This window comes from Xyrauchen texanus, chromosome 48 (genome assembly GCF_025860055.1).
Source record: "Xyrauchen texanus isolate HMW12.3.18 chromosome 48, RBS_HiC_50CHRs, whole genome shotgun sequence".
NCBI classification, from domain to species: domain Eukaryota; kingdom Metazoa; phylum Chordata; class Actinopteri; order Cypriniformes; family Catostomidae; genus Xyrauchen; species Xyrauchen texanus.
In genome coordinates this window covers 4,927,941-4,946,696 of record NC_068323.1, presented here as the reverse complement: position 1 = coordinate 4,946,696, position 18,756 = coordinate 4,927,941, and the positions used below count along the sequence as shown (strand labels likewise).

General features: G+C 32.8%; 1 protein-coding gene across 2 annotated transcripts in view; it reads right to left on the bottom strand.

The window, feature by feature from the left end:
• Positions 1-18,000, bottom strand: part of LOC127639396 (uncharacterized) — a 52,205-nt gene extending 34,205 nt beyond the window's left edge. The window contains exons 1-6 of one of the 2 annotated variants that reach the window (XM_052121381.1): positions 17,879-18,000; positions 11,012-11,359; positions 5,592-5,930; positions 5,337-5,480; positions 5,214-5,239; positions 309-1,865 (exon numbers count right to left, since the gene is read on the bottom strand). In XM_052121381.1, the coding sequence (XP_051977341.1) occupies positions 1,791-1,865; positions 5,214-5,239; positions 5,337-5,480; positions 5,592-5,930; positions 11,012-11,359; positions 17,879-17,927 (981 nt within the window). In that variant the 5' untranslated portion in view covers positions 17,928-18,000 and the 3' untranslated portion in view covers positions 309-1,790. Of the gene's footprint in view, positions 1-308; positions 1,866-5,213; positions 5,240-5,336; positions 5,481-5,591; positions 5,931-11,011; positions 11,360-17,878 lie in introns of those variants that run through there. The other variant, XM_052121382.1, reaches the window with a different exon arrangement.
• Positions 18,001-18,756: the final 756 nt, after the last annotated feature.

Sequence of the window (18,756 nt, the reverse complement as noted above, 5' to 3'; positions counted from 1 at the left end):
AACCAAGTCAAGAGTAATCGAGCACACGCTTCAATCTATGATAAATCGATGTTGAGCAGGACAGAAATGTAAGAATAAATGTGGGAATATTTAAATATAGAAATCAATAAATGCATAAATAAATAATAATACAAACAAATGAAAGAATAAAAAAATGTTTTAAAGAATAAAAATAAAAAGAGAAAATAATAAATAAATATAGAAAATAATAAATAAACAAAAAAAAAGTCATACAAAAATAAATTCAGGAATAACTTTCATTAAAAACTAATTCATTTATTTTATCAAGACATTTATTCCTTTATTTATTTTCTTATTTATTTATGTATTTATTATTTTTGCATGTTTTGTCCTACATAGGATGGAAGAATGAGAACAGCCAATAAAAAAACAAAAAGCATCCTGTTAAAGCACTTTTCCTAAGATTTTGTACTGATATAGATACTAAATGTGATTTTGTGGGTTGGAGAAAGTGAATGTTGTCCACTTATTCTTTAACTGCATTTATAGCAGAATGTTTCAAGTCGACTTGGAAGGATTTCTCTGTAAATATGTATAGAAGTTAATCTTTCTGAAAAAGATGTATTTTTTTTTATTTTGATAGACAAAGATTATACCAAATGTGTCTTTTATTGTCAGTCTTTGTCTGATTATGGGGAAATATGCATAAACTAAAATGGGCTAAAAGAAAACCCAGAATTGAACTAATTGTTATAACATATATTTATATGTAAGTGATTATTGTCTTGTTTATTGATTATAATGTGACCTTAACAAACAAATAAAAGGTCAGTGCATCATAACCGCTCAGTTCCGGGATCAGTTTTCACTCGCCATTTTGGACAATATAACGGGTCACTTTTGTTTCCATATTTCCGGAACATCGAATTCAAATGAACGTCCACTTTTATTTGCTCTTTGTGTGTTTTGTGCTCGATGATGGTAAGACATTGTGACATTCTTCCTATTAATGATAAAACATTCACAAACTGACACAGCTTCATATAATGATCCCGAATGTGTTTGTCCGGAAAATGTCCTGAATCGCACCCAATGTGAGCTCGTGCAATTATTCTCCTATTTTCCATCATGTGTGCAAATAGTATCTGATTTAAGTTATAAGGTGTAATATACAACAGTTAGTTCCGGTCCTGAAATCTGATTGGACGAGAGACGTTCCATGAGCACTGATGGTCTGACAGGATCAGCACTCGGACGCTTCACTGTGTGTCACTCCGCTTGTGTCCGTGCCGTTCTAAACTAAAGTGCAAGTGTAATGCATATCTGTTAGGAGTTACTATTATATATATGTTAGCCATTAGGTGGTGGCAAAAGATCATTTTTGTGTGTAATATGAGCCAGTTGGTGACGTAAAGTGAATCCGTTAGTCATTGTTACAATGTTAGTCACAGAGCGCTCCTATTAACACTACATTACTTATGCTAGGATATTGTTTTAAACGGCTTTAAAAGATCAATTTCAGGTACTCGTGTGGCGCTTCATGTCTACACACATGCAGGGAAATGAGGCGACGCGTGCGGAGCGGGACAGGGCAGAAATGATGCAGGTTTGTTGCAAGAGAACAACATTCAATATTACACTGAAGAAAGATCAGAGCTGCTGTCCACATCACTGTAGTTCTGTCGCACTCTTCACTAGAGATGATGAGAGGACGCAACCGTTGCCATGAAGTCTGAGCGTCACGCTCGCAAGGTGGATCGTAGGATTGGCAGCAGTGCGGAGCGAGATCTCTCCTAGTGCTGCGAGCACCTTTGAGCGGATTATTCGAGTCATTCAGTTGCATTCTCTCTCTTTTCCTGTCCTGCAACATTCATCACATGAGTCTCGTTCTCTCCGTCATCCTCCTGTAAGAAAACACAGATTCACAGAAGATCAAAGAAATGAACAGGATTTGTGATTCAGAAGGGCAGAAAACAGCTCAAACTTACACAACAGACAAATAAAAATATCTCAGCAGGTCCTTAAAATGCAAGTGGACGGAGATTTTTCTTTTGAAGCTCCAAAAATCACAGACAGTCATCATAAACATCATCGACACGACTCCAGCGGTTCAATTAATGTCTTCTAAAGTGACACAATCGATTTTGGTGCACAAATATAAATATTTAAGTACTCTTAACAGTAAATGATGCTTCTGGTCAGCAGCGGTACACGCGTGTGATATAATCGTGTTGTGAGACACACGGAAGAGCAGCTGTTTACAAATGAAAAGGAGGAACACTGAACAGAAGCTTCACTGGTTTTGGGTTAGATCTGTATTTATCTGTTTCTTTACTCACAATGGTGCGTTTGTGTGCTTATCCTGAATGTCCCAACTGAGAAGAGAACGTGAGATTACGTCTGTAACATGCCAACATGAATACGACACACGAGAGACCGCTTGTACTCCACCCTCTCGTGAAGCGTTGGATTACTGTTAAAAAGTACTAAAATATTGATTGTTTTTGCACCAAAATCAATCGTGTGGCTTTAGAAGACATTAACCGCTGGTGTCGAATCGATGATGTTTATTACGGTTGCACAGATCGTGATTTTTCATGGCCAATTTACAGTTATAATTAAAATTATTTACATTCAAAAAGTATTTTGATTACTGAAGAGATTACTTTGCATTTTATTGTCATTTGTTTCATTTAATATTTAGTCCTTTCAGTCAGAAAACATTTATACATATAAATGATCCAAAGTGCATTTGAACAGCGCTGAAACACTTTCTTATGATGTGACATTCATACGAGCAGACAGAGAAGTACGATTGGAGCAGAAGAAATAGAAATAAACCTTGTGTAAATTGTTAGCTTTACGCTAATTAAAAATTCTTTTCTAGCCATTTTACATGCACATGTTACCAGACACGATCATATTATTATCAAGAAATTTCACTTTGGATCATAATTAATTTTATGTCTTTTCTAGTAAGACCTTTGATATTAGGGCAAAAATCATATTCTTGATAATAATTTTTGTATTGGTTTAATGTAAACATATCTAAAAATCCTTAAAACTAGATCAGCTTGATGTCTCTAAAACAAGATACAACACTGCATCAGATATTGAGGTTTTTCAGAGAATGCATTTTTAACATATATTTTGAGTTTTAATAGTCAAAAGAAAAGAAAATACCTACCAGTGATGAAGAAGTAATCCAAAGTATTTAGATTACATTACTGACCTTGAGTAATCTAATGGAATATTACATTTTAGAGCATGTAATCTGTAATCTGTAGTGGAATACATTTCAAAAGTAACCCTCCCAACCCTGTTATATGCTGCAGTTACACGTTTATGCCCCATACAGTAAAATTACAGTAACACTTTAAAAAAAGGTTCAATTTGTTCATATTATTTATCAACATTACTGTAGTTATCATGAACTAATGAACTTAATGTTAATTACAACATATACTAATACTTTTTTAAATCAGAAGTTAAGTATCAGTTAACATTAATGCACTATGAATTAACAACGAACAAACAATGAACTAACAACGAACAAACAATGAACTAACAACGAACTAACAATGAACAAACAACGAACAAACAACAAACTAACAATGAACAAACAACGAACTAACAACGAACAAACAATGAACAAACAACGAACTAACAACGAACAAACAATGAACTAACAATGAACAAACAACGAAATAACAACGAACTAACAACGAACAAACAACGAACAAACAATGAACTAACAATGAACTAACAACGAAAAAACAACGAACAAACAACAAACTAACAACGAACTAACAACGAACAAACAATGAACTAACAATGAACAAACAACGAAATAACAACGAACTAACAACGAACAAACAATGAACTAACAATGAACTAACAACGAAAAAACAACGAACAAACAACAAACTAACAATGAACTAACAATGAACAAACAATGAACTAACAATGAACAAACAACGAACTAACATTGAGCTAACAACGAACAAACAATGAACAAACAACGAACTAACTACGAACAAACAATGAACAAACAACGAACTAACTACGAACAAACAATGAACAAACAGCAAACTAACAAGGAACTAACAACGAACAAACAATGAACTAACAACGAACAAACAACAAACTAACAACGAACAAACAACGAACAAACAACGAACTAACAATGAACAAACAACAAACTAACAATGAACAAGCAACGAACTAACAATGAACAAACAATGAACTAACAATGAACAAACAATGAACTAACAATGAACAAACAACGAACTAACATTGAACTAACGACGAACAAACAATGAACTAACAACGAACAAACAATGAACAAACAACGAACTAACAACGAACAAAAAATGAACTAACAACGAACAAACAACGAACTAACAACGAACAAACAACAAACTAACAATGAACAAACAACAAACTAACAATGAACAAACAACAAACTAACAATGAACAAACAACGAACTAACAATGAACAAACAACGAACTAACAATGAACAAACAACAAACTAACAATGAACTAACAACGAACAATGAACAAACAACGAACTAACATTGAACTAACGACGAACAAACAATGAACTAACAACGAACTAACAATGAACAAACAACGAACTAACTACGAACAAACAATGAACAAACAACGAACTAACTACGAACAAACAATGAACAAACAGCAAACTAACAAGGAACTAACAACGAACAAACAATGAACTAACAATGAACAAACAACGAAATAACAACGAACTAACAACGAACAAAAAATGAACTAACAACGAACAAACAACGAACAAACAACGAACTAACAACGAACTAACAATGAACTAACAACAAACTAACAACAAACTAACAATGAACTAACAACAAACTAACAATGAACTAACAACGAACAAACAATGCACTAACAACGAACAAACAATGCACTAACAACGAACAAACAATGCACTAACAATGAACAAACAATGCACTAACAACGAACAAACAATGAACAATTGTATTTTTGTGAACAAACATTGATTAATAAATGCTGTAAAATATATTGTTCATTGTTTGTTCATGATACCTAATGCATTAACTAAGGTTAAAGAAATAAAAACGTTTTATTAAGTTTGACCAAAATCACATTAAAATTAAAAATCTCTGAAACGCTTCAGATGAAATCAAACTGATCTGAATCTGTTGTAAATTCAGAGACAGAAAGATGTAATGCACATACTGAAGTATCTTACCTGAACATTGTTCTGCGTCTCCATTTCTGTTTAATAAAAACTCAATTACACATTTTCTTTGTCTCTTTTTACCCATTTAATCTAATATTTTCCTCTTTTATATCAGCTGTATGTAATACTTGCCATTTTGTCCTTGTCTTGAGATCTTACGTCTATAGTAAATCACACCAGCAGTTACAGTGATAACCAGAACAACAGCAACAGCAACACATATTCCTGCTACAGCACCAGAAGTCCGACCTGAATCTGGAGTTTGTCGGTCTGATACTGTAATGATGAAGAGAGACAGTCATTAGTGTCACTGAATGTGATCATCATCAGCTCTTTATAACAACTGAAGATCTGATTATCTGCATTAAATGATGAAATCGTCCTCACCGCTGACATTAACACTGAAGCTCTTTACGCTGAAGCTGCTGCTGATACTGCTGCTGATCTCTATTTGATAAAGTCCAGAGTCTGTAGTTCTGCTGTTTGTGATAGTGAGATCTCCAGTCTGATGGTCAATCTTCAGTCTGTCTCTGAATCTCTCAGCACCTTCATCACACGTCACATCTGTACAGCTCTTACTGGGATCTTCCTTCATTTCAGCTATACGAGTGTCATTGAAATACCACGTCATCACAACATCTCCCTGTTTTACAGTATCATCAGTGTGTAGAGTGACAGAATCTCCTTCAATCACCGACTTTATCTTCATTTCAGCAGCAGACACTCCTGAAACACACATGAACAGTTTCTTCTTTTGGGTGAATAAACCTCCACCATAGTAGAGGACAGAACTGAGGAAATAACAACAATTGTGCACCTAAATTACTGAACAAGGAATTTTCCTTTAATATAAGACCACACATATGCAACAGCTGGTCTGATTTGATTGTAAGTATTTAAGTACGTCACATCATGCCAAGATTAAAGGAGAAGTCTGAACCCACGAGTAAGAAGGTTGTTGAAGTTCGACTCTGAAAGATATTTAAAGTCTTTTCCAAGTTAATTAAAATCCACCAACAACTGCGTGTAAAATAATCTACAAATCGAGACAATCTGTCCAGGCACCACCAAATTCACCCCAAGATGTGTGAAAATATCTTGTTAACTCCAGTAACGGCTTAAAGAAGTGCAAGAAGGCAGATGAAGGTACTGTAGGTCGACACACGAGGGTGTTTTAGAGATGAAACTCTAAATTATTGTAAAAATGTTTGTCCCATTTATATTTTTTAGGCTGGTGGATAAAAGACCCACTATGGGGTGTTCGGTAAGAGACTGCAATGTAGAACTGATGGAGTTCGGGAATAACCCATTTATTGTCACCACACTCAATACAATAATGTAATGGAGCTTAGTATGCTTTATTATGCATATACATATATGCGGGTATGTGTGTGGGTTTCTTAAAAGACAGAATCAAAGCATAAGTATATACACGGCAACATAATCGCAATAAACATAATAACTGTTGTACTTTGGGTTCGTGTGGTGCGAATAATAAACACACAAGAGAGCTGTGTTGAACTACAACATAACAGGTTTTACTTCTACCATGCATGCGTTCACATACACGTTCCTCAGGTGCAGAACATGCCCCCAATCACATGACATTCACTAGTATACCCACATATACTACATCCCTCTCTTCCAGGATAAAATCACTATTTTAGACTAGAAGTGTCCTTGAAATGATATGTCTATATATAAATAAACTACATAACCAGAAACCTTGTTATTTTCTTTCAGCTTCAAACTATACACAGACAGTTTTATGTATCCACAACTCTTTAACTTGTTTCAAAAGGATACTCATAGGATATCTTCATCTTAACTGGTGAACGAATCTCTCTACCACTCCTAGTGTAATAATGTGTAGTAGTCACAGGTGTTGCTGTAAACTCTTGGCATTCTTCACTCACTAGGTTCTGATCCAGCTGGCTTCCTACACTCTCTGGTGACTCAGGCTCTCGTGAGTCACCAGAGAGTGTCTGTTGATGTGTAGCCGACCACAGGTGACGTCTGTTCCTTCTGTAGAGCTGCCCAGATTGAGCCATGACATTGTATAAGCATGGCTCCTCTCTCTTCTCCATAACTACCGCTGGCATCCACCCTTTCTTTGTCTCCATGCGCACCATACAATCTGCGGACAGGTTAGGCAAAGGCTTTGCTGTGGCATTGTAATAGCAGTCCTGCTTGCCTTGAAGATGCATAAGTCTGCTGTGGACTCCTTTGGGAGTAGCTGGTTTCAGCACTGCAGCAATACCAGGAAGTGTGCTCCTTAATACTCTCCCCATGAGCATTTGTGCAGGTGAGTAGCTCATTCCTGTTACAGGGGTAATGCGGAGCAAAAGTAATGCTAGGTGAGGACCTACACCATACTGAGGTACGTGTATTGTGAACGCATGCATGGTGGAAGTAAAACCTGTTGTAGTTCAACACATCGCTCTTGAGTGTTTATAATTCACACCACACGAACCCAAAGTACAACATAACAGGTTTTACTTCCACCATGCATACATTCACAATACACGTACCTCAGGTGCAGAACACGCCCCCAATCACATGACATTCACTAGTACAGTGGTTTAGTCTACGTGATACGCAGGTATACGCCGTATACCTACTAGGAAAAATCAAGGATTTCCATATACCCACTTAAAAAAACCACAAGGATACATAACAACATAATTTTGTGACAGAACTTTCACACTTTCATTCATAAATTCACCCCGTCTGTGTTGCGAAGCACTGACTTTTGGACCATTGGAGCTGCCGTGGCCTGTGTCCTGGATCTGATGTCACATACCAAAGAACAACAACACAGTTGCTTGGCGGTCATTCTCGGCGCAAGTTTGAAATTAACTAATGTGAATCACTAAAGGAGATATGAAATGAAAGCAAACTCAAACTTTCAGTGTATTTGTAAGCCTGCACCTGAAGCTACTGCCGCTTTGGTTGACATTGCAGCTGCAGCAGATAACACGAATGTTAAACTACAGAAAATTAAGTGCGGGAAATTTAATTTTATATTTGACATTCGCGACAATACCCATTAAACTCTCCGTGCCTATAACATTTTCAAGCTAAACCAACTTGGACATGCATGAATAGTTTTTCTCTGCCTAGCACAATACTGAAATTTAAAAACAGATTTGTTTTATATCAATTGTATTAGCCCTATAAATCAATTAAACAATTTAACCATTTGATATTATGACATCACAACACATAATATCCCTTTCATGACACAAGACTCTGTTTGTGGAATTTACATTCTATATGTGTTCAAATAAATAGTGTAAATGTTTGTAATAATATAATTCCATTAATCTCAATGACCGTATGGCCTAGAGACATGAAGCCAACTGTAAAACACTCCAAATATTGTTCTTTATATAGCACAAGACTTGTTTTTGGGTGTAAAATTTCAGTACTTTTTATACAGATACTATAATTCTATAGTGATGCAAGTGGCTAGAGACATTCCTATATTTTATACTTTTGCTTGATATTATAGAAGCATATTCATGTATCCACAACCTTTAAATTAGAATATAATCATATACTTCACATTCATGAAACCAACTTATGGCATTATATGGCATATATTATTTTATAAAGACTCCATTTATTCCTTGTATGTCCATTGTATTGCTGTGTTGTATACATGTTGTGTGTGTTTCATTTACTTCAGATTACTTCATGTTTGTTCTCTATCCTTGTAAATGGTTTGTACTTTCTGTGCCCAACATTCCCGTGAGAAACTGGAGTGCTGTTTGGGACAATGTATATACATTTTAGACTCTTAGTATATGAACTTGTTGCCCATTTGAACTGATGAGGTTTCAGAGCTGAATTCAGAGAGCTTGGTGCTAACGTAGATATAAATATAGATGTTATTGTTTCAAGCAATGTGCAGAAGGGAGTCTTGCATATACAAGATAAGACACACTTGTGTAGTTCTGATGTTTATGATCTCAATATGCAAGGACACTTAACCGCAGACTTCGCACTTCAGTGGGTCATAACAATATGTCCTGAAAACCTTGCGTTAACTCCAAACCGTGCAGGCGCTGTACTAAATAAGGACTTTTTCTTGGCACAGTCTCAAGAGGATATAAATACATTAACTTAATTTTTGGTCTTTAGACTAACAGCTCAGCTTTCAGCTCTCTGGACCTAACTTCCAACTTTGAGGCCTCATCTTACTATCTGTACTTTAACTTCTTTCATTTAATTACTTATTTAATTTTCACTAGAAAAGATCTAGTATTGTTAGATTAATTTCAGGACTTAGTCCTTGGATATATCCTTAAGATATATCTACTTAACATTAAAGAACCAAACATTCATTTTTTTCCCCTATTATTACATTTATTCTCATTAATTCATATTCTATTAATTTTACTAATATCTGTACAAATAAAATGTGTTATTCCTTCTACAAATTCCATCTGCTGGATCTCACTGCATCATATAGTCACTGAGTTTAATAGATTTATAGGGATAATTGAATCTAAAAAGTGCTGAATGTGTAATCCCAAAACTAATATATAAAGAATAATATTGAGTGTTTTACAGAATAGAAGCCTTTATTTTGGTCACACATTATACATACATTTTTGCATATATACAGTTACATATTTTTTTGGCTCTCCGACACGGTTCAGAAAACGAGCCTGATGCTATCGTAACGTTACCTGGTAAGTAAAAGTAGCATATATGTTATCATTAACGTTATCATTAACATAACTAACAGCAGGGGATTGTTGGTATACTGAATTGTATCTAGAACTAGCTAACTTCACTAAGTGTGTGTGGTGGATCAATGAGTTCCTTCATGTCATCTTGAATGTGCATTAATTTAAAACATTTACACCATTAAATTACTAAATTAGTTATCAATAGTTGTCAGATAATTAGCTATTGAAAGATTGGAACATTTTTCTCCTTTCACCTGGTTTTTTGGCCCTGTTCAGCAGATGTTATTGCCAATATAGATACAAAACTTGTATGATGATGCTAATTAGTCATGGTTTTGTTTACTTCCAGGTTGTGCTGTCTGCAGCGCAACAAAATCAACTGGCATCCTCACAGAAAAAAGCCTCAGCTTTCCATTATTGTTAATAATAGTTGCAAATTGCACTCTTAAATGTGCATTGTGCAAAAATGCAGTTTTTCAGAATGCTCTCAATTACATGTAGATGCATACTGTATGCATTAGTGAGTGTGGTGGTGCTTATGGGGTGTCGCTGTGGGACGGGTGAGTATGAGGCTGGGAGGGAAAAATCAAAGTATACTCACTACAAAAAAATAGACTACACCACTGCTATTATACCCACATATACTACAATAACAGCAGTCACTAGATTCAAATAAACTAAGACTACAAAGATTAATAAATAAGAGAAGAGAAAATGTGCCATTATATTGATATGCACTCTGTATTGCTTTAACGGAGAAACTGAGACAGTTTTAGAATCTTATACAAGTTAATCACTTGGGCATTTTTACAATAGTTTTTAAAATCATATTTAAGACTTTTAAGACCTTTTTCAAGACCTGAACAAATACAATTAATACAGTATCCCCATAGCAAAACAAACACACGTAATCTCAAAATAAATCATGTATCACAGGCAGTAGCACACATTAAACATGGCCTCAACATCACGTATCAGTAAAACAGGGAAGACTATATCCAAGTTTAAAATACTTAAGACATATTTTCCACATATATCACATTAACATTGGTTTATGTACCATTATATCAATAAATACAAATTGGAAGCCAATATTAAATGACTCACCAGGTTGGACAGTGACAGTGAATGTCTTTCTATCATTGATGTTGTTGATGATGATCCGTAGTAGATAATCTCCAGAGTCTGTAATACTGATGTTCATGATGGTGAGAGATCCAGTCTGATTGTTCATCTTCAGTCTGTCTCTGAATCTCTCATTATAACCACCTGGACACTTCACATCTGTACAGAACACACTGAGATCTCCATAGACTTGAGCAACACGGATGTCATTAAAATACCATTTAATAAAATTGGATTTGTCATTCTGTAATCCAGTAACAGCAGTGTGTAAAGTCAGAGAATCTCCCTCCATCACTGACACAGTCTTCATTTCATCATCACCAAACACACCTGGACACACAAATGAACAGTCACTCTTCAAGATGCACAACAGGAAAACACTGTGAAAATGATTCTTTTACAGGTCATATTGTCAAGATGACACAAACACAACAAGAACATTCAATCATGACACAAACTAACATCTTTCTCAAGTATGTCTTGTAATTTATTCATGTTTTAGTGTTAATATCAGTATAATGCATATTAAATATAGCTCATTTTGTCACTGTAATTCATTCGTGTTGCGGTGTTAATATCACTGTAATGCATATTAAATATAGATCATTTTTTCACTGTAATTCATTCGTGTTGCGGTGTTAATATCACTGTAATGCATATTAAATATAGATCATTGTTTCACTGTAATTCATTCGTGTTGCGGTGTTAATATCACTGTAATGCATATTAAATATAGATCATTGTGTCACTGTAATTCATTCCTGTTGCGGTGTTAATATCACTGTAATGCATATTAAATATACATCATTGTTTCACTGTAATTCATTCGTGTTGAGGTGTTAATATCACTGTAATGCATATTAAATATAGATCATTTTTTCACTGTAATTCATTCGTGTTGCGGTGTTAATATCACTGTAATGCATATTAAATATAGCTCATTTTTTCACTGTAATTCATTCCTGTTGCGGTGTTAATATCACTGTAATGCATATTAAATATAGATCATTGTTTCACTGTAATTCATTCGTGTTGCGGTGTTAATATCACTGTAATGCATATTAAATATAGATCATTTTTTCACTGTAATTCATTCCTGTTGCGGTGTTAATATCACTGTAATGCATATTAAATATAGCTCATTTTTTCACTGTAATTCATTCCTGTTGCGGTGTTAATATCACTGTAATGCATATTAAATATAGATCATTGTTTCACTGTAATTCATTAGGTGTTGTGGTGTTAATATCACTGTAATGCATATTAAATATAGATCATTGTTTCACTGTAATTCATTACGTGTTGAGGTGTTAATATCACTGTAATGCATATTAAATATAGATCATTTTTTCACTGTAATTCATTAGGTGTTAGTGGTGTTAATATCACTGTAATGCATATTAAATATAGCTCATTTTTCACTGTAATTCATTCCTGTTGCGGTGTTAATATCACTGTAATGCATATTAAATATAGATCATTGTTTCACTGTAATTCATTCATGTTGCGGTGTTAATATCACTGTAATGCATATTAAATATAGATCATTTTGTCACTGTAATTCATTCCTGTTGCGGTGTTAATATCACTGTAATGCATATTAAATATAGATCATTGTTTCACTGTAATTCATTCATGTTGCGGTGTTAATATCACTGTAATGCATATTAAATATAGATCATTGTGTCACTGTAATTCATTCCTGTTGCGGTGTTAATATCACTGTAATGCATATTAAATATAGCTCATTTTTCACTGTAATTCATTACGTGTTAGTGTGTTAATATCACTGTAATGCATATTAAATATAGATCATTGTTTCACTGTAATTCATTAGGTGTTGTGAGTGTTAATATCACTGTAATGCATATTAAATATAGATCATTGTTTCACTGTAATTCATTAGTGTTGCGTGTGTTAATATCACTGTAATGCATATTAAATATAGATCATTGTTTCACTGTAATTCATTAGGTGTTAGCGATGTTAATATCACTGTAATGCATATTAAATATAGATCATTGTTTCACTGTAATTCATTAGGTGTTGCGGTGTTAATATCACTGTAATGCATATTAAATATAGATCATTGTTTCACTGTAATTCATTACGTGTTATGGTGTTAATATCACTGCAATGCATATTAAATATAGATCATTGTTTCACTGTAATTCATTAGGTGTTGCGGTGTTAATATCACTGTAATGCATATTAAATATAGATCATTGTTTCACTGTAATTCATTCGTGTTGCGGTGTTAATATCACTGTAATGCATATTAAATATAGATCATTGTTTCACTGTAATTCATTCATGTTGCGGTGTTAATATCACTGTAATGCATATTAAATATAGATCATTGTTTCACTAATTCATTCCTGTTGCGGTGTTAATATCACTGTAATGCATATTAAATATAGATCATTGTTTCACTGTAATTCATTCATGTTATGGTGTTAATATCACTGTAATGCATTTTAAATATAGATCATTGTTTCACTGTAATTCATTCCTGTTGCGTGTTAATATCACTGTAATGCATATTAAATATAGATCATTTTTTCACTGTAATTCATTCGTGTTCGTGTGTTAATATCACTGTAATGCATATTAAATATAGATCATTGTTTCACTGTAATTCATTCGGTGTTCGTGATGTTAATATCACTGTAATGCATATTAAATATAGCTCATTTTTTCACTGTAATTCATTAGGTGTTTACGGTGTTAATATCACTGTAATGCATATTAAATATAGCTCATTTTTCACTGTAATTCATTAGGTGTTGCGGTGTTAATATCACTGTAATGCATATTAAATATAGCTCATTTTTTCACTGTAATTCATTAGGTGTTTGTGGTGTTAATATCACTGTAATGCATATTAAATATAGCTCATTTTTCACTGTAATTCATTAGTGTTGCGGTGTTAATATCACTGTAATGCATATTAAATATAGCTCATTTTGTCACTGTAATTCATTCGGTGTTAGTGATGTTAATATCACTGTAATGCATATTAAATATAGATCATTTTGTCACTGTAATTCATTAGGTATTTGCGGTGTTAATATCACTGTAATGCATATTAAATATAGCTCATTTTTTCACTGTAATTCATTCGTGTTTGCGGTGTTAATATCACTGTAATGCATATTAAATATAGCTCATTGTTTCACTGTAATTCATTAGGTGTTTGCGGTGTTAATATCACTGTAATGCATATTAAATATAGCTCATTGTTTCACTGTAATTCATTAGGTGTTGCGGTGTTAATATCACTGTAATGCATATTAAATATACATCATTGTTTCACTGTAATTCATTAGGTGTTCGATGTGTTAATATCACTGTAATGCATATTAAATATAGATCATTTTTTCACTGTAATTCATTAGGTGTTTCGGTGTTAATATCACTGTAATGCATATTAAATATAGATCATTTTTTCACTGTAATTCATTCGGTGTTAGTGGTGTTAATATCACTGTAATGCATATTAAATATAGATCATTTTTTCACTGTAATTCATTAGGTGTTCATGTGTTAATATCACTGTAATGCATATTAAATATAGATCATTTTTCACTGTAATTCATTAGGTGTTCGTGGTGTTAATATCACTGTAATGCATATTAAATATAGATCATTTTTTCACTGTAATTCATTAGTGTTGAGGTGTTAATATCACTGTAATGCATATTAAATATAGATCATTGTTTCACTGTAATTCATTCGTGTTGCGGTGTTAATATCACTGTAATGCATATTAAATATAGCTCATTTTTTCACTGTAATTCATTCGTGTTGAGGTGTTAATATCACTGTAATGCATATTAAATATAGATCATTTTTTCACTGTAATTCATTCGTGTTGCGGTGTTAATATCACTGTAATGCATATTAAATATAGATCATTTTTTCACTGTAATTCATTAGTGTTTATGGTGTTAATATCACTGTAATGCATATTAAATATAGATCATTTTTTCACTGTAATTCATTAGGTATTTGCGGTGTTAATATCACTGTAATGCATATTAAATATAGATCATTGTTTCACTGTAATTCATTCGGTGTTGCGGTGTTAATATCACTGTAATGCATATTAAATATAGATCATTGTTTCACTGTAATTCATTAGGTGTTACGTGTGTTAATATCACTGTAATGCATATTAAATATAGATCATTTTTTCACTGTAATTCATTCGGTGTTTAGGTGTGTTAATATCACTGTAATGCATATTAAATATAGATCATTTTTTTCACTGTAATTCATTAGGTGTTTGCGTGTTAATATCACTGTAATGCATATTAAATATAGATCATTGTTTCACTGTAATTCATTAGGTATTTGCGTGTTAATATCACTGTAATGCATATTAAATATAGATCATTTTTTCACTGTAATTCATTAGGTGTTATGTGATGTTAATATCACTGTAATGCATATTAAATATAGATCATTCTGTCACTGTAATTCATTAGGTGTTATGGTGTTAATATCACTGTAATGCATATTAAATATAGATCATTTTTTCACTGTAATTCATTAGGTGTTGTGATGTTAATATCACTGTAATGCATATTAAATATAGATCTTTTTTCACTGTAATTCATTAGGTGTTCGTGATGTTAATATCACTGTAATGCATATTAAATATAGATCATTGTTTCACTGTAATTCATTCAGTGTTTTGGTGTTAATATCACTGTAATGCATATTAAATATAGATCATTTTTTCACTGTAATTCATTCGGTGTTTGCGATGTTAATATCACTGTAATGCATATTAAATATAGATCATTGTTTCACTGTAATTCATTCAGGTATTTGTGGTGTTAATATCACTGTAATGCATATTAAATATAGATCATTTTTTCACTGTAATGCATTCGTGTTGCGGTGTTAATATCACTGTAATGCATATTAAATATAGATCATTGTTTCACTGTAATTCATTCGTGTTGCGGTGTTAATATCACTGTAATGCATATTAAATATAGCTCATTTTGTCACTGTAATTCATTCGTGTTGCGGTGTTAATATCACTGTAATGCATATTAAATATAGATCATTTTTTCACTGTAATTCATTCGTGTTGCGGTGTTAATATCACTGTAATGCATATTAAATATAGCTCATTTTGTCACTGTAATTCATTCGGTGTTATGTTGTTAATATCACTGTAATGCATATTAAATATAGATCATTTTTTCACTGTAATGCATTCGGTGTTGCGATGTTAATATCACTGTAATGCATATTAAATATAGATCATTGTTTCACTGTAATTCATTCGTGTTGCGGTGTTAATATCACTGTAATGCATATTAAATATACATCATTTTTTCACTGTAATTCATTCGGTGTTGCGTGTGTTAATATCACTGTAATGCATATTAAATATACATCATTGTTTCACTGTAATTCATTAGGTGTTTAGGTGTTAATATCACTGTAATGCATATTAAATATAGATCATTTTTTCACTGTAATTCATTCGTGTTGCGGTGTTAATATCACTATAATGCATATTAAATATAGATCATTTTTTTCACTGTAATTCATTCGTGTTGCGGTGTTAATATCACTATAATGCATATTAAATATAGATCATTCTGTCACTGTAATTCATTCGTGTTGCGGTGTTAATATCACTGTAATGCATATTAAATATAGATCATTTTTTCACTGTAATTCATTCATGTTGCGGTGTTAATATCACTATAATGCATATTAAATATAGATCATTTTTTCACTGTAATTCATTCATGTTGCGGTGTTAATATCACTATAATGCAAATATACACTGCTATTTGGGGTCATTTATTTCTCATGATCTGAAAAATCTTGTGATCTGAAGGCGTGTGCTTAAATGTTTGAAACTAGTTTTGTAGACAAAAAAAATAATTGTGCCACCATATTAATTTATTTCATTAAATACAAAAGTAAAATTGTATAATACTAAACACATTTTTTAAATGGATGACTTGGACCAAATAATTAAGAAAAGCAGCCAATAAGAGCCCAACATAAATGCAGTTCATATATATAATCTGGGAATGAGTAAATATAATTTTACTGAATATTAGTGAATATTTCACATAATACTGTAATAATCTCACCTGTGGTAAATCTGTCTGTCCTCTGGGAAGTTATTAGAACATTCTGAATGTGAAAATGTATTTTACGGTTTAGTTTTTCATGTATAATTTGCACGTGAATTGAATGAATGAGTGGACATGTGATTGTTTTAGTGGGAGGAGTTTTCAGACGGACCCTTACATCTGCCAAACCGAATGTCCAACCAACTTTACCAAGATAGATGACTTTACTGTTATTATAAAATGTGTAAAATATAAAATAAAGAGTAAGTGACCCTAAACTTTTGAGCGGTATTGTATGTAATGTTTTCATTGTGTGTAATTAATTAATATTATAGTGTTCATATTACTCACAAGCTGCTGATAGCGATATGATTCATCGGGAATTCATCGCAACATTCAGGAAATATTAAAATTGTGCTCAATCCCCGCAACTGAACTAACATTCATTATTGATATTTTAATCGGGACTTCCGGTCAAACAAATAAAATTATCTTAAACTACATAAAGCGGCTTCTACTGTATATATAGTGTGACTTAATTTTATATTACACATTATAACTTAAATCAGATACTGTAAGTTGCACACATGATGGAAAATAGGAGAATAATTGCACGAGCTCACACTGGGTGCGGATGAGGACATTTTCCGGACAAACACATTCGGGATCATTATATGAAGCTGTGTCAGTTTGTGAATGTTTTATCATTAATAGGAAGAATGTCACAATGTCTTACCATCATCGAGCACAAAACACACAAAGAGCAAATAAAAGTGGACGTTCATTTGAATTCGATGTTCCGGAAATATGGAAACAAAAGTGACCCGTTATGTTGTCCAAAATGGCGAGTGAAAACTGATCCCGGAACTGAGCGGTTATGACGCGTGACCTTATATATAATTTTTAATGGCAGTCGCATTATAATAAATAAACAAGACAATAATCACATACATATCAATATATATTATAACAATTAGTAGAACAGATATATAACAAATATAAATAAACACTGATATGAGGTCATCATTAAAAGCTTCACATAGATAGATGAGTTTTTATTTACTATTTTAAAAAACAAAACAAGTAGTAACTCAATATAATGTTTCATTTCTACCTTTAATAACAAAAAGTTGGGTTTTCTTTTAGCCCATTTTAGTTTATGCATATTTCCCCATAATCAGACAAAGACTGACAATAAAAGACACATTTGGTAGTAATCTTTGTCTATCAAAATAAAAAAAATACATCTTTTTCAGAAAGATTAACTTCTATACATATTTACAGAGAAATCCTTCCAAGTCGACTTGAAACATTCTGCTATAAATGCAGTTAAAGAATAAGTGGACAACATTCACTTTCTCCAACCCACAAAATCACATTTGGTGTCTATAACAGTACAAATGGGGGTAAAGATAATGAACCATTTGTATTTGTCAACTGTTATGCCTCCAATCACAAAGTGAATCACAAAATACTGTTTTCACAAACTGAATCTTGAATTCAGCCTTTCATTTTCTTATAATCTTTGCCAAAGTTATCTGGGCAGGGGGCTTTAATACTGTGTTTGATGAGACCATCGATAGACGGCCTCCTAAATGTAGACCTGGTCTTTCT